A 22250-nucleotide genomic window follows, 5' to 3' on the forward strand; every position below is an offset into this window, starting at 1 on the left:
AAAGAAATGCAGTTAATAGGAGGCCCTACTTAATGTAATGTAATTGTTTTGGATACTGGCCAGAGATGATAGAGACCTGGATGAATTATGGTTGTTTTATATATAGCACCACATGCATGTAGACTGCACTGTGCATGTATACTGTTGCATGTTTTTACAGCAAAAGACTTTCTCACCTCTATTTTTCCTTATTTCAGTCTTTGTGTGTGTTAGTGTGTACATGTGTGTGTCTTTGTAAGCAAGTTGATGCTATTTAACACTTAGAACATGCCCTCTACCCTGCTGACTATACAGTTAGCACCCATATTGTTCCAACTTTAGGCTAAAACAGTAGTCAAAGTAGACAAAGGGCATTGATGAACACAAGCCAAAAATCTATCCGTGATGTCACAAGTCTGTAACTAGTGAAATCCAACACCACCAGCTGGTAAGAGTTGTGTTGGGGTGAGTACGGGTCCCCTTGCATCAGTGCAAGTCAAGGCACATAGCAGAAACCACCGCCTGGAGGTAAAGCCGTGCAGAGCTGGATCTGCTGTTGTGTTGGAGACCGCTCTGAGAGAAGCAGGCGAGCTCTGACTCTCCCACACAGCAGTCGAGTTAACACTTCAATAGTCTGACTAGCCGCTCTCCAAGCCAGCTTTTTTCTATGCAACTGTTGCGTGTCTACACTTTGGATAGAAATAGCCTGATCACTGTGCGCCACAGAGCGCAAAGGATCTGAGAAGCTCAGGTTTGAAAGAGTGGGAGAGATCTCTCCTCCGGACTGCAATACGATGAGGAAATTCTGAGGTGGCATTACTTCACCGTCCACTTTACGCTTCCTTTGGCTGTTGCCAAAGGGTTAGCCCATGAGCAGGTATCCTCTAGAGTGTGATTCTGTTTTCACCCAGATCTCTGCTGCCTGGACAAATGCATACAAATGCATTTAGGAGCTCAACGGACAAGGAGTGGACACGTTTCCGCGGCAGCAACGTAAGTGGCGATTTGGTTGAATAGTAGGCTATGCAGATGTGTGGTTACCTATTTGCGCAACTGAACCTGTTCCCAGAACAGATTTTCATAAAAAATGGCAACTGGGGGACTTATTTCTGTTCTGGTTCTTTGGCGTATTTCCCTGACAGGAGCGCCAATTGAAGTCCCTGCAGCTATACGTTTTTGCCCCCAGTGTAGTATTGGAATCAATGACCTCTTTTAGTATTGTTTTCATTTGATGATATTTTCAATAAGATTAGGCTTTCTATTATTTAGTTATGCATCATAATCATATAAACATAATCATACATGGACTCTGCTCCCCAGGCTAACCATTCCCACACGATAATTTTTTTAACTTTTCCATGGACATACATGTGTATTAGAACTTTGAAAGTTTGGAACATTTTACAGTGAACTTCCTTATCTTGATAAATGTAACAGATTACTTTGAACTAGCCATGTGAACATGCAGCCTTCATCTCCAGCATTATAATCTGAATGCCATGTGGCCCATTGCTGATCCCCCTTCTTTTTATCTTTCACTCACATATCAATGATGAGCGGGGAAGTAGGGAAGTAAACACTGGAGCATGTAGAGAGAGGCGGATTAATAATGTCTTGGAAGCAATAATGCTTATTCAGCATGTCAGTGATAAATCATTTTTATACTATATAATAATAAGCATTTGAGCAACTGTCAAAGTCTAATAACCTAATTAAACTCAAACTGTCAAAGGGGCTTTACATTGAAAATATATCTTTAATGCCTTTAAACATAAACATTCCTCATGGAAGTGTTTATTACTGACATCCTACATGCAGGTTTTGTTCTCCTGTTACATTCAGCTGCGACTGTGGAGCTAGAGAAATGTGCACGCCTCCATAGGCTACTTAACAGGAAATGTATTTTCTTCTATCAGAAGTGAGTCCAAGTTGTCTGTACTATGTTATGAATCCCTTCCAGAAAGAGCTGAGCTGCATTATGTTGTTCTCTGCTGATAGTGTTTGCTCTGTGAACCTGAAATCCTGAGAGGTCCAATTTTTTGTCCTTGCGAGTGAAAATGAGTGCCTTATGGGCGAACTGAGTTGACTGAGAAAAAGTGTGGCCTCCCTTGAATTCACTGGGAGAGTTAGTGTGTATGCATCAGTGGTTAACTGGCTCCTGAGCTCCAGACAATCACCCACTGTTGCAGGAATTGCTGCTTCATTGCTGGCAGTGGTTGGACTGTATAGCTGCAGAGACTCACATACTGTACACTTGAGTGAGAGCATGCTGTCTCCTCAACGCTGGCTTGTAGTCACCATAATAAGTTGATGATGCAAGTTTTTTAGGAAGTGGAGATGGGAAAAACATTGCCCACAGAAGGAGAGGGCCAAGATTAATGGCTGATACAAATATTACATGTAATTTATGATGTTTTAATGATTTCATTTTTGCCTGGTGTACACAGTGGGCAGTTTAATCCACAACACAATTACATGTATGACACACAATGAAAAAGAGTTTGACTGATCTATCTTCTGTGTCATGTGGTGCACCTGTGCTTCAGTCATAGGTGTGTTCAGTGTAATGTTGGAATGGAAAACTGAGTAGAGTACCCTATTGGTAATCAAGCATAACACTTATTGAAAGTAAGCTACAGGTAGACTATATTTATATCAGGATGCATATCTCCATACATACATCCATGAACAAGTCTACTGTGTAACCCAGGGGAATAGAAACATGGTACACGGGACATGGGGCTATGGAGCATGTAACATGTCATTACTTTCTAACTCTTGTTGTCATTACAAGAAGTACAGAGACTGTGGGGCTACCATCACACTTACTGTAATTAACTATAATATGGCCATCTTGGTCATCTTTAGTTTTCCAGGTATTCTAGCCAATAAGAGTCGCTTTGTAACACAGGCTGTTTTGTATGCTTAAAAGAGCAGTTCACCCCAATGATTTTATTTGTCTCCGTTGAGAACTCTGCTGCTAAAACGTATGCTGACACCCAATTTCAAAATTGACAGAAAAGTGTCTTACAAGAAACAATGTGAACAGTTTCATTTGGAATCATTTTCTGCCCAAGCTAGAATGTAGTACTACCTGTAACAAGGCCTGTTGATAGACAAGGTGCTGCTGAGGTGGGAAAATGCGCTGTTTTTTCTTTTTTTGTCATTATTTATATGATCTAAACTTTTGCAATCACAGCTGTGAATCCGACTAAAAATGTAATAAAATGTCTTGATGAGTATTCTCACCTGTAAGCCTGATTATCCTTAAAAAATAATGCATGGTGGGATCATATCCTTACCTTCTCCACACCAGTAGCTGTAGGTATTTTTGGCCTGTCTGTGTGAGTGAGTGTATTTAACCCTCCCAACATCTGCAGGTCCCCCCTCAACAGGAAAAGGGCAACCAATAAAGGCCCGTGGAAGTTTACTCACAGCCCTTTGTCTGCTTGCTGTCTTTCGGACTAAGTCAATCTTTACTCGAGTCTTCAGTAACCTCTTGACTCCAGTAACCCTTCTGAGTGAACACAAACATGCACCACGCTTGGCTCTTTGTCAAAGAAGAAGCATCCGGCATACTAGTCTGATAAATTATATTTGTATTCATCAGCTGCTTGTGGTGGTTTGGAAATAGATCAGATCTGGAAAGTATTTCAAGCCTTGGCCAGAGAAAAGCTTCAAGCAGACAGTTGCAACCTGGAGACTTGGTGATCTGTTAATTTTTGCTCACAGCCATTTGGACATGAGGAGAAGACAAGCTTACTTAGTGCTTCTATAATGAAATATTAATTATCATGATACAGGTGCTAAAGCTGAAACACAGCCTGTAGGAACAGATATTGGCTGTGGATCAGTTACTTGTTCATGTCCAGGAATGTGTTGGTTGAGATTAACAAGCGAAGCATGCAGGAACGGAACACCTGATTAGCAAGAAACTTAGATATTTTCATTGAGAGAAATATCCGTTTGTTCTTTGTGTGTGTGTGTGTGTGTGTGTGATGCTGAGTCTTAACACGGGATCTACTGCATATATGATGGATGTAATTTTTTAGATGTCTGATTTATTTCTCTCAGAGTTTGACTTTTTGCCAAAGTGACTTCTATTATGAACCTCAATACAGCTCCATAGAGCACTGTTTATGTGTCGGAGTCATTGCTTTCTCTTTGTTTTGAATTCCACTCCATTCAAAGCTTGGGCTCAACTGAACCACATTTTTGCCAAGGGAGGTGGACCAGTGGAGGTTAGGCTAATGCTCCAAGGTCAAGCTCTATAAACCTCAATTTTCTGAATAATTACTCTATATGGAGTACTTCCAAAGAGTACTAAATCTTCTGGTGCGATATTTTGAAGGCAGAAACAATCTTTTCAAAGTCAACAGAAGGGATGAAACGGGATGGGTCAGTGAAGGGGACTCCCATAGAATTTGTTGAAACGGTCCAAGATGTCCGTTCAAATCAGAGAACCACCAAAGGCAAAATAAAGAAGAACTGCTGTTGGCTTTGTGCTTGAATTTTACAACAATTTCATAGTTATATCTTTTTGTTTATTCCCTCAAGAAGTCAAACATTTCAGAGTTGTGTGGGTAGATTAACATATTTGCATGCTTTGTTGCAACTAATGGATTTGGCAGGTGGCCTGCTGAATTAGACATGCAAACAGTATACTGTGAATGTCACTGCTCAATGAGTCACCCCCTGACAGACATCAGTGATGAACCTAAGAAAACTGTTTCCCTTACCTTATGAGGATTGTAAACAGACCTTAAGTGAGTTTGCTCCTATTTGCCAAGCCAAATCGAGCACTCTCCATTTACCTCTCAGCCTTTTCCTCAGTTGAATGAACCATTGTTAGGGATCCAAGATCATTTTTAGGGTAGAAAGGTAAGATCTGTGACTGCTGGAATGATTCATTGCAGAGGGAGAGTTAAGTTGTGATTATTTATAGTCCTGACATGACACCAACTCCCCACATAGTGGTATTTCCCTTAGTCAACAGAGCAGTGTTTGGGGAGCTTTGTCTTGCTTTCAGCAGTATTTTCCATTAACTGCAAGGACTAGAAAGCATGGCATAGTGTGCTGTCATTTAGAGAGGGATTTACCCTAGGATTTAATAAAGAAACAATGAAGCTGGTGGCTGGTGCGTCTCTAAAAAATGTCAAAAGTTACAAAGTTCACCAACTGATTCCGAGACAGATGGATGGCAAATGGTACAGTTGAGATGTTCCCACTACTTGTACTTATGTCACTGTAGATGTGCAGAAGCAATGATTGGAGTCTGTTTGGTGGCAGAGCCTCAGGGATGCCTTAAATAGCCCTGGACAGGGAGACTGCATGACAGACAGTTAGAAAAAAGATATCTGAATCAGCATCAGATGGACCTACTTGACACTCCAAACGGGAATGTTACCCCCTAACCCACCCAGCTCTTAAGTGTTATATTTAGTTTTTTTTTTCTTTTTGGTCTACTTTTAAACTGTGCCAACTTTTAAGCAGAAGCAGCTAGTCATTGGCTTCGTAAGTGTCATTTTATCCTCTATCAACAGATGAATGATTGTAATCATCTATTCCCCCCTCGTTTTCCTCTATTGCTTTTCCCTGCTTTGGGGAAATGTCTGTGTTCCTAGCATTGGAATGTCACACCAATTTCTCGATTGGGAACAGGTGACAGGCACAGCTCATAGTGTTTCTACTTAGTCAGTGTTTTTCTTTTCTGTTTTCTTTTTTTGGCTTCTGCTTCTCTTTCTCTTTCTTCTCTGTCTGCCTCTGTTTCCCTTTCTTTTTGCTCAAGTCTGCGGGGCCACATTGCTCCGAGAAAACAAACATGGCCGCCTGTCTGTGGATTTCCGTCAAACACTGCCACACAAACACTTGTAGCCCCTTTGCTGGGTTAATCTGGTCCTCAAACGCCATGAAGGAGAGATGTTTGTAAGACAGCTGCCATGCTGTTTGTAGCCATCACACTCACATAATAATCCCTGAAGGTTTAAGATACGACAGCAGCCTGTGATTGATAGTACTCTTTTTAGTAGTCTTACGTAACTGCACATTAAAATAGCAGGACTACTGTCTCCTCTTGTCTTTTGTACTACCACCACACTGTATTGGAAATCATCACACTAGTTGCCAGAAGCTACTTCAAGTTGTGTCAGCAGCTGCTATGTACACGGCTGTGTATGTGATTGATGTGGTGTGGATGTACAGTATAGCTCTACGTGATTAATTCTAAATGTAAAGTTGGAATTATACTATTACTATATGTGATGTGATTTGACCACTATAGCAGTTTGACTACTGTTTAATTATATTAAAGTTCTATTGATCTAAGTCCACATTTACAAAAGAGTTATTCTTCCATTTTCCAGTTTGACACGTGATTTAACTGATGAACCTGATAGGAGAACATGAGCAAGAAAAACTTCACCTCTCATGCTCACCTGTAGTATGAACAATATACCAAAACATCTAAAAACATGTTTTGTAACGCTACATATTATTTTAGTTTTTATTTAGTAATTATTTTTACATTGGTAGGATAACCACAAGAATGGTGAGACTGTATAGCAAAGATGACTCAGCATGTTCTGCCATCTTTTCTGTAGTTTTAGGAATAAAGGAATAAAGACTGAATGTGTGAGGAGGTACTTGCACATGATGGTCTGTGTAATGTTGAGTAATTGTGTATGTTAACAGTGGTGATGGTGTATTCTTGACTAAAAAAGAGGAGAGGATGGACACAGCATACATAACATGAAAATGAGCAACGTGATTATTTTTACACTTAGTGTTGATGCACATTCATCCCTTTTAAAACTGTTAACATAATCTGTATGTGAAAATTTCATCTAAAGAAGGAAAAACAAATGTCACTATATGTGTAAATACACACTGTTGCCTTTTACTGATTGTAATGTACATAGTACATGCTGCCCTGGCTCTCTAGCTATATGGTGGGCACTGCCACCTAGAGGTGGGGTCAGTAAGGGTCAAAAGACGGAGGTTTCATGAATTGTTATACTGTTACAGAGTAAGGTCACAATATGCCTGGCTTATTATGAATAATATAAAAATGTATCTTCTCCATATTAGTGAAAGATAAATAAAAAATGTATCTTCTCCATATTAGTGGAAGATAACTTAAAGAATATGATTGTTTTAATTGTTAATTTAAGTGTTTGTTTCACAAAAGATGTTTTCCTGCATGATGACATTTTAAAAAGCTTTAGTGTATGAAGATGTGGTTTGTGTATTGCTGTATTACAGATACAGTATTTTGTAGCTAGATCACAGTTATCATGTATTGGTATTTGTGGCTTTTCAGATTATACAGAACAAGCAGGTTGTCTCCTGTTTTTCAAAAAAGCCTGGTTGAAAACCCATTTGAATGGCTTTGGGAATGAAGATCCATGAGGCAGAGTGCTCTTTACAAGTTGTTAAAATTCATCTTGAAAGGCAGGCGTGACACTTCTCTCTCTAAATCTTAGCTGGGGCTTCTCCCTCTGTGTGGTCATAGCTTTGCTGGTACATGCTTCCATGAACAGCATTAAATTGTTATTAACCAACTATGCCTTTGAGACAAAATCCATCATTGTCTGGAAACAATAAAATTTGACACAAAAAAAGCTCCCTGCATGACTATATTTTCAGACATAAAAATGTCAAAGTTGAATGCCTTTGTAAACATAGGAGTACAGCTGCCTTTTAAGGGGCTCCCAGGTTCTTTAAAAAAGAAATGTAACTTTTGATTTCAAGTAAATTTTGAGTTTTATCATCTATTAATCTAGTCTATTTTTCTAATTAATCAATTGATTGTTTAGTCTACTAATCAACTAATTATTTCAGCCGTAGAACTGACCTTTAACTTATTTTAAGTTTAGAATCAGTCATTATGTTACAGGCTAACGTTAGCTAACTAGCAGCGGTTAACCGTAGCACCCCTAAACCGTTGTCTAGATTACTTAACATACTGGCATAACTTATTCAAGTACAGGTTAAACTGGCAACAGCCAAACTTTTCAAATGGATGCCGTCTAAAACTCGCCCAGTTTAATGTTATGTTATCAATTTATGTTAAGTGAGCCTAAATTGTTAGCCTTACTGGTAGCTTATACACCTAAATTCAACAAAGTCATCATTAATGCAATTAATTACGCCTGTTTTTCCTGCCATGATACGTCAAAATGACTACTGCTAAAAAGTTGATTCCTCCAGATGGCCCACGCTCCTATCCTCACCTAATATCTTGAGTGGCCATTCCTATACTTTCTAAACACATTATGTGATTGGACTTTTAAAGGAAATATTTCCCTACCTCTGTATGTACCCCAACCCCTGTATATATGCATCTATGATCACCATGAGACCCTATTATAAAGAGATCAGCAGCGCCAAGATCCAAAAGTTTTTCACTTAGTACATAGCAGGGACATACTAATCGTCAGCAGTGGCCGGCATACGCCAGTAAAGCATCAACATAAGCCACAGGGGCATACCGTCAGCCACTTTTTAAGTGACACAAGCCAGTAAAACTGCAGCAGCATACCAAAACCAACAGTGACTTAACACTCAGACGTGACATATGCCACTAGAACAGAAGTGGTATACCATCAGCCACTTCTAGATCTCAGTGTCATTTAAAAGAGCTGCTCATTTCAGTTGATTATGTCAGCAGAGTAAGGCTAGACTTCTAATAGTTAGTCAGGTGTTTTTCCTCAGACTTACCAAAATTTTGTCCACCATAATTCACAACTGAGATAAAAACCCCAACAAGAGACCAGCGTTTTCTGTAGAGCCGATTTAGTATTTAACTTGTGTGTTTAATCTGTGTGCTGTAACCGCACAGTGTCTCAGTGCACCCTAATCAGTAAGTTATCAAGATGTTCTATACTAACAGCTGTTATTTGGCAGAGCTTCATAAACAGTGAAAACCACCTGACATGCATCTTTATGATGAACTGCAGTTGCTCATATAAACTTTATCACCAAAATTGTAATTTGAGGGGAAGAGGGTGCCGTCGTTAAGTCGTTAGCAGTGTTGCATCACAGAAAGATGGGCTTGGAATGGATTTCCAGCCCCACGTTGTTATTGGTTTTATCCAAGTTATTGGTTTTATCCAAGTTTTTTATCCAAGGCCGCAACACACAAAGCAACTTAAACACTATAAATTAGTCATACATGTAAATGTATGTGCGTTTATATTTGCATTTGCCCTGTGATAAACTGGCGAACTGCTCCACAAAAGGAATAAGTGGACATATGCATGTATAAAAAGTAGTGAAGAAATGCTACAAAATCTTTGTAGCAGGATTTTGATTTGAATTCATAGTGATGATAAGCTCGACACAATGATTGGATTGTCTACGTTGCCTTATGTTTCAATAGATCATTACATTGAGCTAATCTCTTATTTATTTGTGTTTGTGTGTCCCTCTAGGTGGAACTTTATCCTGCTCCTGTCAGTATGCTCAGCAGTACTCTCTGGAGAAGAAGAATACCTAGCTCAAGGTAAACCACAGAACCCTAATGCATAACTAAACATTAGCATTTAAATTATTACTAGTACTCTTTTTGTGACTTCACTTAAGTGAATAATGTAGAGGTGATGCTATATATTGCTATTGATTGTATTAACAAATTTTAAATTTTTCAGTTTTACTTGTGTAGTGTTACGCACCTACCCAAGTCTCTTACTTCCAAGTATACTGACTTAAGCAACTCCGGTATCAACCAGATTTCGATATCCACATATCCACGAATATAATTTCTTCATCAGTGTCATTGAAATGATATTAAAGTTTCCACTATTAATATACAATCATTCAGTCATGGTGTGGCCTCATGCCACTTTACATTAGGACTGATCCCGAATAGTCGGAGATCGATGCTTTGATGGACGGAGTCTGATTTGACTGTCAGTCTCACAGTCAAAGCTTCGCAGCGAAACAAGGTTCATGCCATTTTGGCGATATGGGGGTGCTCAACATCTGATTTTACAAAGAACTACCAGTTTTCTCACATTAAGTTAATATACAGCCTATTACAATATACATTTCAACATTTAATGTTGTAAATAAACATGTAAAAAGAATAAAGCTTTCAATAAATGTTTTTAAAGTGCGTAAATAAATCCAAAATTGTAACCCTAACCCTGGGTCGTCAGTGCGCATGAGTAGGCATATTGTGTGTAGTGGCAGATGAGAAACACTTGCTGAAAAAGACGGGGCCCCAGCTTACTGGTGTTGTGTCGAGTTGTCCACACATCGCAGGACTTTCGGATAATTTACCACCGTTGATGAACCACACAAAGAATATTTTATCGTTTTTAAATAGCCGGCTACTTGAAATAGACCCACGAGGAACCGCGACGTGCATGCAGTTGTCAGCAGCACGGCATGCACGCAAAACTCTGCACGAGACCGGTGAATGGCAGGCGAGAGAGAGAAAGAGAAAAGAGTAATGGGTATAAAGGAGCATCCCCGAAAGGCTCAGTCATTCACAAGCAAGGTTCACCACTCTGTGAACAACTGTGTGAGAAAATAGCCCAACAGTTTAAGAACAATGTTTCTCAACCTACAATTGCAAGGAATGTAGGGATTTCATCATCTACGGTCAATAATATCATCAAAAGATTCAGAGAATCAGGAGAAATCTCTGCACGTAAGCGCCAAGATCGAAAACCAACATTGAATGCCCATGACCTTCTATCCCTCAGGCGGCACTGCATTAAAAACTGACATCAATGTGTAAAGGATATTACCACATGGGCTCAGGAACACTTCAGAAAACCATTGTCAGTTACACAGTTTGTCGCTACATCAACAAGTGCAAGTTAAAACTCTACCATGCAAAGTGAAAGCCATATATCAACAGCACCCAGAAATGCCGCCGGCTTCTCTCATCTGAGACGGACGGACGCAAAGTGGAAAAGTGTGCTGTGGTCTGACGAGTCCACATTTCAGATGTATTTGGAAATTATGGACGTCATTTCCTCCGGGCCTAAGATGAACAGGACCATCTGTATTGTTATCAGCGCAAAGTTCAAAAGCCAGCATCTGTGATGGTATGGGGTTTGTTAGTGCCCATGGCATGGGTAACATCTGTGAAGGCACCATTAATGCTGAAAGGTACACACAGGTTTTGGAGCAACATATGCTGCCATCCAAGTGAAGTCTTTTTCAGGGACATCCCTGTTTATTTCAGTAAGACAATGCCAAGCCACATTCTGCACTTGTTACAACAGCGTGGCTTTGTAGTAAAAGAGTGCGGTACTAGACTGGCTTGCCTGCAGTCGATACCTGTCTCCCATTGAAAATGGGATCAAGGCATCAAATTCAAAGTGAGTGAATATTTGCAAAAACAATAAAGTTTATAAAGTTTACAATAAGTTCCCTCAATAGGGCAATACCTTTTTGGGGAGAAGCATGGCAAGATCCAAAGTACAAAACACAAAGACAACAACATGGTACATTTTTGTTACTTTATATTGTAAACTGGAGCAAATATATATGCTGTTGGGGACAGTGACTGCAAAAAGGAGATCCTCTTGCGTTGCTCTTCTTTAACGTTCTCCTGCAACATGTCTGCTCTTGCTCTCCTGGCTACAGCATGCATGTAGAAGCAGCCTAAATAGCCTCTCAACCTTCGCTGTCTCTCCACTTAACCATCTTTTTTCCTCTCAATACTCTCACCTCTGCTCCATCAGAGAAAGCTAAAAAATATGTCACATGCAAGCATGAACACCGGGGCTCAACTTAGTTTCTTTATAGCCGTTGGTATATAATCCCATATATCCCAGCAGGTTGTGCTTTGTGAATTTGTTGAGAGAATATATTGTTTTTGAGTGACATATCACTAGACCCTTGCCAGAAATTCCACTTAGTGGAATCACATTGAATTTAAGGTTGACCTCATTATAAATCCTCACATATTTGTTCAAATATCCACATGTATGTGCATTTTCTACTGCCCCTTGATCAGAGGAAGCAAACTGCCTCAAGGGTCCCTCCACTCATTCCATCTTGCATTGTCTTCTCCCCATGTATCTATAGTTGACGAGGCCACTCCAAACAGGATCAATCCGTCATAACGAGGAAAGGAGGAATGCGCACAGAGTGCTAGAGCAGCTTGTCTTCACATATGAGACAGGTTAATTGGAATCTGGGCTGACATTACCTCAGGCTAAGAATGTCAAGGACATCTCAGTATGTTCTTATATCAGCTACAGATAGATAATCTTCCCACTTGGGCCGCAGGACTAAAAACCCTGTAAAACCACATCCAGGACAATGCACTGTATGTCTTATCTCTGTTTATTGCACGTTCTCTATTTGGATCTCTGCTTCCCTCCCTCCAAAGCACTGTAAAAGAGAATGCTATGGAGCAAACAAACATATCTGTAACAGAAAAAACAATATGTGACTTTTGGTACTTTCATCCCAAAAGTACTTATTCTATAAAGTTAAAACTTGTGACCTTAGAGATCCTTCACTTCCTTAAACCCCATACAGTTAAACAGATGAGTGCCACAGCTTGTTTTTCTCAGATCTAGAAATCCACACCTGTAGCCACGTGCCATAACACTAATATTGTTGTTATATTGCTCATGTGAGAATAAAATGTGAACATTTCAGGGGTGGTGATGGTACAGTGGATAAGACACATACATGTGAGAGACCTGGGTTCAACCCCCCACTATGACACATCCACCAATGTGTCTCTGAGTAAGACACTTAACCCCTGTTTGCTCCAGAGGCATGCGACCTCTGACATATATACCAATTGTAAGCTGCTTTAGATAAAAGCGTCAGCAAAATGAATAAAAATCTAAATGTAAATGTAGTAGTAACAGCCTAGTTTTGTGCTCGATACCATTGCATTTTTAAGATTATTTAGTGTGGTTTGAAAAGGTTTTAAATAAACCTAGAGTTTAGGAAAAATTATTAATTTATTAACAGCATGTAGAATGTTCAGCAAGATGCCCTGTGTTTCCATCTTTCTAGTAGAAGGCATTTACTGAACGCACTTTTTCTCTGAGGATTCTGATTCTGATAGCGAAATGCAGGGTAACGCCTTACAAAAAGCACTAGTCCAAATCTCTATACATGTGGAACTGATTGATCATTCTTCTTTAACATGAGACTTTAACTACACAAAACTTGTTAACACTTTTTTCAATTGCATTGTTCTATGACAAGTAATACAATATATTGTGATAGTGATGAGGTAAATATTTGCATCAACACTGATCCAGATGTTCTAGTACTCACTGCTGAAAATGTAATATATTAATGGCTAATTAAATGACGTTTGGTTCTTACCAACCTTTTTTGAAACCTACAAATGTTTGGTAGCAGCCGGGATACTAGTTTTTCTTCATGTCTAAAAATTTAAGATATGACTTATGTGACTTATAATATGCTTTAATTCCTGAAGCTTCCTTGCACAGTTCTTATACGGCCCTTTACAGTTTCTCTAGCTTGAGCAAACTTGTCTGCTGTCCACACAAACTAGAGTTTTTATGTTATTGGCAGTTTGATTTGATCCCCCAACCAAGGTGAAAGGTCACAAGATAAGATGTACACGTGCAACTCATCTGAAATAGGCATGTTATAGCTTTGATGTCTTGCTTTTTGTCTTATAGTGTCTGCATTCTTAACGGTTGTTAACATTGTGAACTCACAATGCTATCAGTTGCAACCTTTCAAATCTATAAAATAAATGATTGAAGACAATGGTGAAGTTTAAAGCTTTGCTCTGTTGAAGCAGATTGCTAGTTGAGTTATTGCATTAATTTCCCCCTCAGTAATACAAAATCAACCAACCCCTCTTTGAAAGTTGGCTTCCAAAATACAGAGGAGAAGTTGCTTGAAAGAAAGGTAGTGTCTCTGGATTAGCAATGAAAATTCCTCAAACCGCCCTTGAGATGTCCCCACCAGAAAAACACTTAGATGCACTTACACACGCATGCACACAAACACACAGGCTTAAAAAGCGCACCTGTTCTGGCAGTATCTGCGGCCATGGTCTACCAGTAAGCTCACAGATGCACACACTCACTCACAATGTATTTCTTCTCAATATCCCCCTCTCTTTCCCTTGCATGTGCACACACACATACACAGTTCAGGTCAGCTTCTAAAATGCAGTTGACATTTACAGTTACAATGTGTGTCAGGTATCCTTGTTCCCATTTGTCACGTTAGTAATGTCATTTTTTTTGCTGGCTGTAATATGTAAGTATTGTATTGCTCAGTACTTACATGTGTGACATGTAACACATGGCCCTCCAGCCTAGTGATCTGTCTATTACTTTCTTACTTAGCCGAAACTGCACAGAATATCCTCCATCTCCAGATTATGTTTAAGTGTTTTTGCCTGGCTGTGCCTCACTGTCAGCAGACTTAACATCAATTCTTTGAAGTATTACCTGTGGGCATGGGAAAAGAATGACAGGACCATTTGGAGCTGCTCTCATGAATCTCTGTTGGCGGATTGATTCAAAAAGGCTGTGTGGACTGGTTTCCTGTATCCTAGTTCAGCCCCATCCCTCCCTAGTCCCCTCCACTCATCTGGGCCACAGCTGTCTTTCTGGTACTCCAAGAGAAAAACAGGGAGGGGTCACTAGCATCACGGGGAGACTGTATAATGCCTTACCAGTGGGTTTCTTTCTCTCATTTAACTTGAACAGCAACAATTATGTCCCACATTTGTTTGCATTTGTAGCAATAACGCATCTTTCTTGAATTAAAATCAGCAGCCATGGATGAGGAAACAGTGAGAACTACATTAATATTGACAGATATCTAGTGCACCTTATGGTGGTCTGTAACGACTTCAACAAAAAGATCACATTTACACAATTGAGACAACTAAAGACAGTAGCGTCGAACCACAGCATCCTCACGTTAAGTCCAGCTAGAGACCATTCTTATAGCTCCCTGTCAACTAGGTGAGGTCAATAAAGGTGAAATGCCATAAATCCTAAAAAACATCTTGTCACTGCAGCATTACATTTTCGTATCTTGCAGAACAATTGCATACAAACAACAGGCAATGATTCATAGCAATTACATATTATTTCCCCACATAACTACACAATGCTTAGAATCTGTCTATATTTTTTTCAGGAGCTTTTGTTGTTTTTGGTTTGTGACTTTAAATGCTTGATAATTCCCAAGGATCATTGTAATCTGATAAATAGTGAAAACATGCTCTCACTTCCGGCAGTATGTGCTGTTTTTTCTCTATTCCTGTATCAGTCAGAATGTAAAAGTGGAAAAGTTGTGTAGTACTATATATAGTAGTAAATTACAGGAAACATAGGATGTAAGAGAGCAAGAGAAGATATGCGCTAAAGGCTCCCCAGTAGGACTTGAACTTTGCACTTCACAGTTGCATGGTATGAGACTGTTGTCTTGACTGCTGGGCTACCTGTCTAAAACTCTTTTCTTTTAATAGTATTGCCATTTTGGGTCTCCTAATGAATTCAGTGGATGCCTTGTCCTCTACAAGCTATTGTGCATTTCTCAAAAAATGCAAATACCAAGCTCAAGCCAACATCAAGTCCCTAAAGTTTGCCTTTATACTTTTTCTATTACTGTTTCACATATTTAAACCTGTTTTGGTGAATTCATCTTGGAAGAAGTTGTGAATTTTTATTGGTACAGGGCGTGTTTATTGTTTTAGAAACTATTCAACCAAAGCCTACCTGCTTTATGATCCACTCTTGGCATCTTAACCTTACGATTGTCTCCTCTGTCCTTCAGGAGTGGATATCCTCTATCGATTGGGGCTCACATCTCAAATCAGCACAGACAATCCCTACGAGAGGACAAGCTCACCTTCAACTACTTATACAACCGTTCCCTCACCTTTGAATCTTCCCGTTTCAGGATATGGGGTATTACTCAACTCATACTCCCTCTATGAGGCTCCAGCAGGCAGTCTGTTCCCGCCAGAGATTGGTGAGGAGTTTTCTGTTGTGGTTAGCCTAAGCTCCTGGCGAGCAAACAATGCTTTTCTTTTTAGTGTCAAAGATGGCAGGGACAGGCTGCGTTTTGGCATTCAGCTGCTGCCACGCAGAGTGGTGGTTTACACTGCAGAGAAAGCCCCCGTCTATTTTACCTACAACTGGCAGGATGGGCGCCAGCACCCTTTTGCTGTTGGTGTTCGTACACGCTCAGTGTCCTTCTATGCGGATTGTGGGGCAGTGCAGCAGTGGGAGCAGACCCTGGGGAGATCTCAAACACTGGGGGATTCTGGGGGTCTCTTCACTCTGGGCAGGATGAACTCCAAAGCGGCACCATTCTATGGTCGAGTCTGCCAACTAGACATCTATCCCTCAGCCCAAGCTGCCGCGCACTACTGCAACTACCTTAAAACACAGTGCCGGCTGGCCGACACTTACCGATTGCCTTTGCATCCTGGTTTGGATATTGAGGCAAATAACTCTCCTTCTAGCCCCTTGACAAAGTCCCTCGTTGGAGTAGCAGCTACCCATCATACCCCCGTAAAAGCCACAGCAGCTTTCAAACTGTCCCCAGGTAGTTTGATCACACAGTATTCAACTCCGAACCCATCGGTACAACCTCACGTCGGGGACCGGAGCCACATTTCCACATTGGATCCCCTTGCCCACTCCACCACATCCTCGCTTCAGCCTGAGAGCCCCACCATAATCACTGTGAGCGGGCGAGCAGTTCTGGATCTCACATATAGTGCAACTATCACCACTGCCGAAATTGTGTTGGCAAAAGGGAGTAGCCCCCACACTGATCACTCTGAAAACAGCACAGAGGAAGAGAGCAGCTCTGGGAGCCTGCAGACTCCAGATGCTACCCCAGGCCTGATTTCCCCAGTCAGGCAAAGTCGAGTGAAGGAAGGACTCAGGAACAACTCTGTCACCAGCTCCAGGGACTTTGTGCTCCAACAGACTCATCTGAGAGCCAATGGCACCACTTTGTACCGGGAAAATCAAGTGGACACTTCAGAACAGCATGATCTGGATGGCAGCTATGATGATGTAGACACCAGAGGATATGATTATGGATATGAGGAGCCCGAATATTTCTATGACTACGAAGATGGTTTCCGTGGCCCCAAAGGAGAGCCAGGTCCTCTGGTAAGTGACTGAAGTTATGAATGACAAGCAGAGCTATGAGTGTTCATGTAACAGTATTCAAAGAGTTGAGACACAAGTCAGTGCATTGCTGTACATAATCGAGAGGAAATATTAATACAAGGCAATCAAAGCTAATTTATGGCCACTGTTTGAATGCTGTGTAAAATTTGGCTTTCATACATACACCCAGGATATATGAAAAAATATTTTGGCAGGACGATGTAGTGATTTAGAGGTGATGGCATGTCCAAGCACTGTTCTTTTCTCATGTATCTACAAGTTGTTAAAATAACACGTCATTCCCTTGCTGAAATACTGCCTGACACTTTTGCCCTTATGTTAGAGAGGACAATTCATCTAAAGACTGGAGATATATCCTGGCAAGAAAGAGTTCATCCAGCCTTATGATGTGTGCAGGCTGCCAGGATAGCTTTGTCTGAATAAGCTTTTAGAACTCAGATTTTCAGGTGTTGCTTGTGTTTTCACGAGTGAAATGTTTCAGGTCATTCTATCTGATCTGTTTAAACTTAGGAGTGTGTGCAATGATGTAAGATGTCCGGACTCATCTACAAGTTTCCATAGTACTACCTCAGCTATAAAGTGCCTGCAGCACTGAGCTGTTGTAACTTATCTTCACATCTCAGAGCCTGAGCACACTATACTGCAGTATTATTAGGATGATACCGTCTAAGCCACAGGCCCTTTTCCAGTGGTTCACAATTCTGTAAATATTGATCTATTAGCCAGAATGCTTGTTCTTTTAAGCTGCTATCTGTTTGTATGTCTTGACTACTCTGACCACTTTAATGCATGATGCTGGGTTAGCTGAAGGTCAGTGTCATTGCCTCTTATTTTAAACTTGAGAACAAGTTGGTTTACTTCCTCCTTTTGCAACCACATAACCAGTAATTACTGTCATGTATACAAGCTGCTTCTAGTCTCAGTAATGTTCAATAACTGACATTTTTAGCACTTAAAATACTTATTATTTACATTGATCTTATGCTTTTTGACTTTTGTTTTGTTTGAACTGGTCAGAATTTTGTGCAGAATACAGGGGATGATATTCGCCTTATAAAGCAGTGCAGGTATCGGCCACAATATCAATACAGTGGATCGGATTGATGAATCCCTAGTGCAAATATCTAACCCTATAGACAAATTGTTTATCTAGTTCACTGTTAAAAGTCTTGATTAAGCATTGTATAATGTCTTATGTTGTTGTGTTGCGGGTGTTTATTTACACTACATAGGTTCTTGTTGATTCTTCCACAATTTTAAAGATTTACTGAGTAATTTCTAGAGACATGATCTCAGCAATATCTGGATATGAAACATAAGCAGAGGTTCAGACTGAAAATAGCACTGCATTAAAAAAAGGAAAGGTGCTTCCAGGTGGTTTGTGTGGGTGTGATTCTGAAAGTACAGAGAGGATGGAATATGATGTTGAAGTCCAGTTTGAGTAATACATCAATGTGCTCAAAGGCAAATTTTGCAACCCTGTAAAGTTGTCAAAGCAACAATAATTTTATATGTTGTTTTGGCAATCATGAGGTGAACAGTAGTATTAGTAGTAGATAGGCTGTTCATGTTTCAGTGTAATTATCCAAGACACACACACACACACACACACACACACACACAATGCAACAAATTTAAAAGATGATTCACCCTACCCTTCAACTTTCCAGAAAATGGACTTCTTAAAATTGACTCAATTGGGAAAGATTTGACCCTTGTCCTGGCAGCACAGATAAAGCTGTGAATATTCTCATTTTAATGAATGCCTCTGTTTCTTCAGGCCCTGTTGTTGTGGCAAAGGCGGTGGTGTGGTCACAGTTTCCATGTGTCTGTGTGTGGGAGTCTAGAGGAACAAACAGCTGTTTCTTTATTCATATCTCCCTCTGTGCCCATCTACTTCTCTGATGGGGGATAAGGATGCTCCACAGCACTACATTATAATCTTTTGTTATAGCAACAATTATAGAATACAACAACAGAAAAGTAAATAAAATACTCAATACTACATGTGAACTACTAAATATGGTACCCTATAATGTAAAAAATATTGGGAGATTTGCCAATCCTGCTTTTGATTTCGAAGGTCGAAATCTAAAGATATTTGATTTCACTGCAGAACTGACATACCAGTGCATTTTTAAGGAGCTGTTAGATAAAATAAGCTGGCAGCAATAATAATAATCAGCAGCATGAGTTATGGGTGGAATAACCAATACAAAACCCTTCTTAACCTTTGCATGGTACAACAAAAGATTAAAATTTTTCTTACGTGAATACACAACATCACAAATACAGCCAACAGTGCAAATTTACAGGTCTGATGTACAAGATCAGACTCAATATTTTTGCATTGTTCTGTATTGCATGGCAGTATTTAGGGCTGGTTGATAATGAAATATTGTTTGCAGTTGTCCTTTTATATATTCACATTTTTATAAAATGTTCAGATTTTATGGCCCCAGTTCAAATATATATACATCTTTGAATATTATAATATTTTTTGGCATCAAAACAGAAAAAGAAATGGTCTAATGTGAGTTAAATATAATATGTGATTTTTCTTTTACATTTTGCATTTACCAGAACATGATATGCAATTGTTGCATACAAATCCATATGTTTCATGCTACCTTTTTACATGACAAGGTATTGTTATTATTCCCATAGACTGACCAAAGGCAGGTGGTGTCAGTGTCATCTTAACTCTACCTTCCTAATGTAGCTTTTAGTTGAAAACACTTGGCTCTTTTCTTTGAACTTCATAGCTCTTACATAAATATAGCACATACTCATCACTGTGGAGAGATAGTGAACTCTGTTTTATTGCTTTCCATTAACATATTCTGTCTTACTTTTCTTTGTTCAACCTCTCTCTCTCCCTCTTTCTCTGCGACATTCTCTTATTTCACTCACTTTCACACTTTGATTTAGGGTCCTCCTGGTCCCCCTGGTTTACCTGGTCCGCCAGGAAAAAGAGGTTCTCGGGTGAGTAACCTGCGCAAGGTGATGGTACACAGGCAACAATTAAGAGTTAAATTAACTAACACATATGTGTTTTTTAGTTGCTAGAGTGATACCAGTCCTGATTATATGAACAAATATTTTATGAGAGGAAGATGAAAATACAACAGTGTACTAACAGGGCTGTTTTGTTTTGTTTATTAACATATTTTGAGATGCTGGCCTCTCTAAAGGAGCCATCATAGATCATAAAATATTGTGGTATGATCACTGAGTCACTATAAAGAGTTTAATGCCAGGTTTATTGGCCTTTAAGGCAGTGAATGACCTAATCAACAGCACTAACACATTCAGGGAAGACTTAAGGATTGTATTTTCATCTTTTGTTATGACAGTGGGACCTATGGGACTAGCCATAAGCGTTTTTCCTGTATTAGGCATTACAATTCAGCTGTAACTGCTGGGAAAGAGGTGCTGACAGACATGTTTGTGGTTAGCTTGATTAAACTTAGGAACAAGCCTGCATTTGTAAAGGCTCATTACAATTAGATAGTTTGCTTCGAGCATGCAGGCAACATTGTTTACTTGTCTGCACCTTTGGAGCATAAAGGTTGAGTGACCAAACAGTTCCAGATGCAACCAGGTGCAACCAGCAGCAGCGTCAACGTCACAGGCTGTGTTTCCACTCTGATCTTGAGACTACAGTGTATGTAACTGCCAAGGCTGTGATGATGCAATCCTGCAATCATGCCACAGGCCCTGGAGGCATCTTTAAACAGAACAAGACTCATTTTACTAAATGGATATGGCATGTGTTACAGGGAAGGTGCATAAATAGTTTATTCATGGTCTTTGTAGAGGCTCTTCCATCACCATGGCTGATTTAGCTCACGGAATATAAATATCTTCAGTGTGTGTTAGTGTTTATGAAAGACAATATGCAATAAACTTAACTCAATACTTGATTACTTTAAGACAGTTTTGAACATAATAATAGAATAATTGTCAGTGACAAATCATTGCTTATTAACATGGGAAAATGTGGTTAGTACATGTTTATAATGTACATGAGCTGGGTTGTTTCTTTCTACATTTATTACATGTACAAGTATGTGTGTGGTTTTCTATATGAGTTAACTACATTACATTAGTCCAAAGTAACATACAGATGTAGCATTTTCCCTTTTGCTTCCATTCCCCTCATAGAGGAGATTTACAGCAGAACAGCCATTCAAGGCTGTGTTGGTGGGGGGTTGTTTAAGGGACCTGTGAGATAATGAACGACAATCCAGGAAGGTTTAATGTTTTTGCCAGACAACCCAGCGTTTTTTGCTGGTTCCTCCTGGCTCCTTTCAAATTGATGAGAAGGCTGTGTTTTTCCATGCAGGGCTCAAGTCGGTCTGAAAGTGCCCTTATGTTCTACTGTATTTGAACAGAGAGCATGTCAAGCAGAAGGCAGATAGACAGGAAAACAGGCTGGTAGACAATAAAACATGTCTCCTAGTAAAAGGCTTAGAAGGCACATAGCTGATACAGAACTCTTAACCCCATAGGCTAAGTCATAAAGTGGAGACAGAGGGAGGGTTGAAATCATTATGTGGTGGGAAGTTGAGGGCTGTGTGTGGTACTGTGGTTGTGTCTCTGCAGTCTCAGCACTGAGCAGCAGACTACTTTTGCTTGCTATTATTGTTAACGTTATCAGACTATGAGCCTATGAACCAGGGCACACCATTTGGTGTCGGCTTTTATTTTATTTTAAGCAGTTTAAATATTGAGTTGGTCTAGCTGATAACATTAAAATAGTACTTTACTACTATCACACCACTGTAACACCCACAGAAATTGGTTAATTTTGTTTTTTTAGGACTCTTATCACACTTATTTACCACATTTTCCAACCAAATGATGACTTTTTGAGCTTCAAGAGTTCATTTTCTATTCTTTAACTTTCTATGAGCATATTGCTCATGTGGAATCCAGGCCCAGATTACTGAAATTAAAAATGACAGTGAGAAAGAGAGAGATCCCTCTTCCTGTCTCTTGGCTGTAGTGCAGAGAAAGCACGGCCTGCAAACAGCAGGGGTACAGATGTGCAGGAATGTAGTGTGGTTGTGCATTCATTGCATACCTGTGATGTTGAAGGAGTGAAACTGCACTGGTGCACTAAGAACA

At 39.9% G+C, this 22250-nt stretch overlaps 1 protein-coding gene across 1 annotated transcript in view; it reads left to right on the top strand.

Moving 5' to 3' along the window:
• The first annotated feature begins 470 nt into the window (after window positions 1–470).
• Window positions 471–22250, top strand: part of LOC119900379 (collagen alpha-1(XXIV) chain) — a 92348-nt gene continuing 70568 nt past the window's right edge. The window contains exons 1-4 of the mRNA XM_038715258.1: window positions 471–972; window positions 9411–9481; window positions 15742–17096; window positions 20049–20102. Coding sequence (XP_038571186.1) covers window positions 920–972; window positions 9411–9481; window positions 15742–17096; window positions 20049–20102 — 1533 coding nt within the window. The 5' untranslated portion in view covers window positions 471–919. The remainder of the gene's footprint in view (window positions 973–9410; window positions 9482–15741; window positions 17097–20048; window positions 20103–22250) is intronic.

The sequence above is a fragment of the Micropterus salmoides genome, unplaced genomic scaffold, assembly GCF_014851395.1.
Source record: "Micropterus salmoides isolate LMB-PRFRI ecotype aquatic unplaced genomic scaffold, ASM1485139v1 Ms_hic_scaffold_13, whole genome shotgun sequence".
Taxonomy (NCBI): domain Eukaryota; kingdom Metazoa; phylum Chordata; class Actinopteri; order Centrarchiformes; family Centrarchidae; genus Micropterus; species Micropterus salmoides.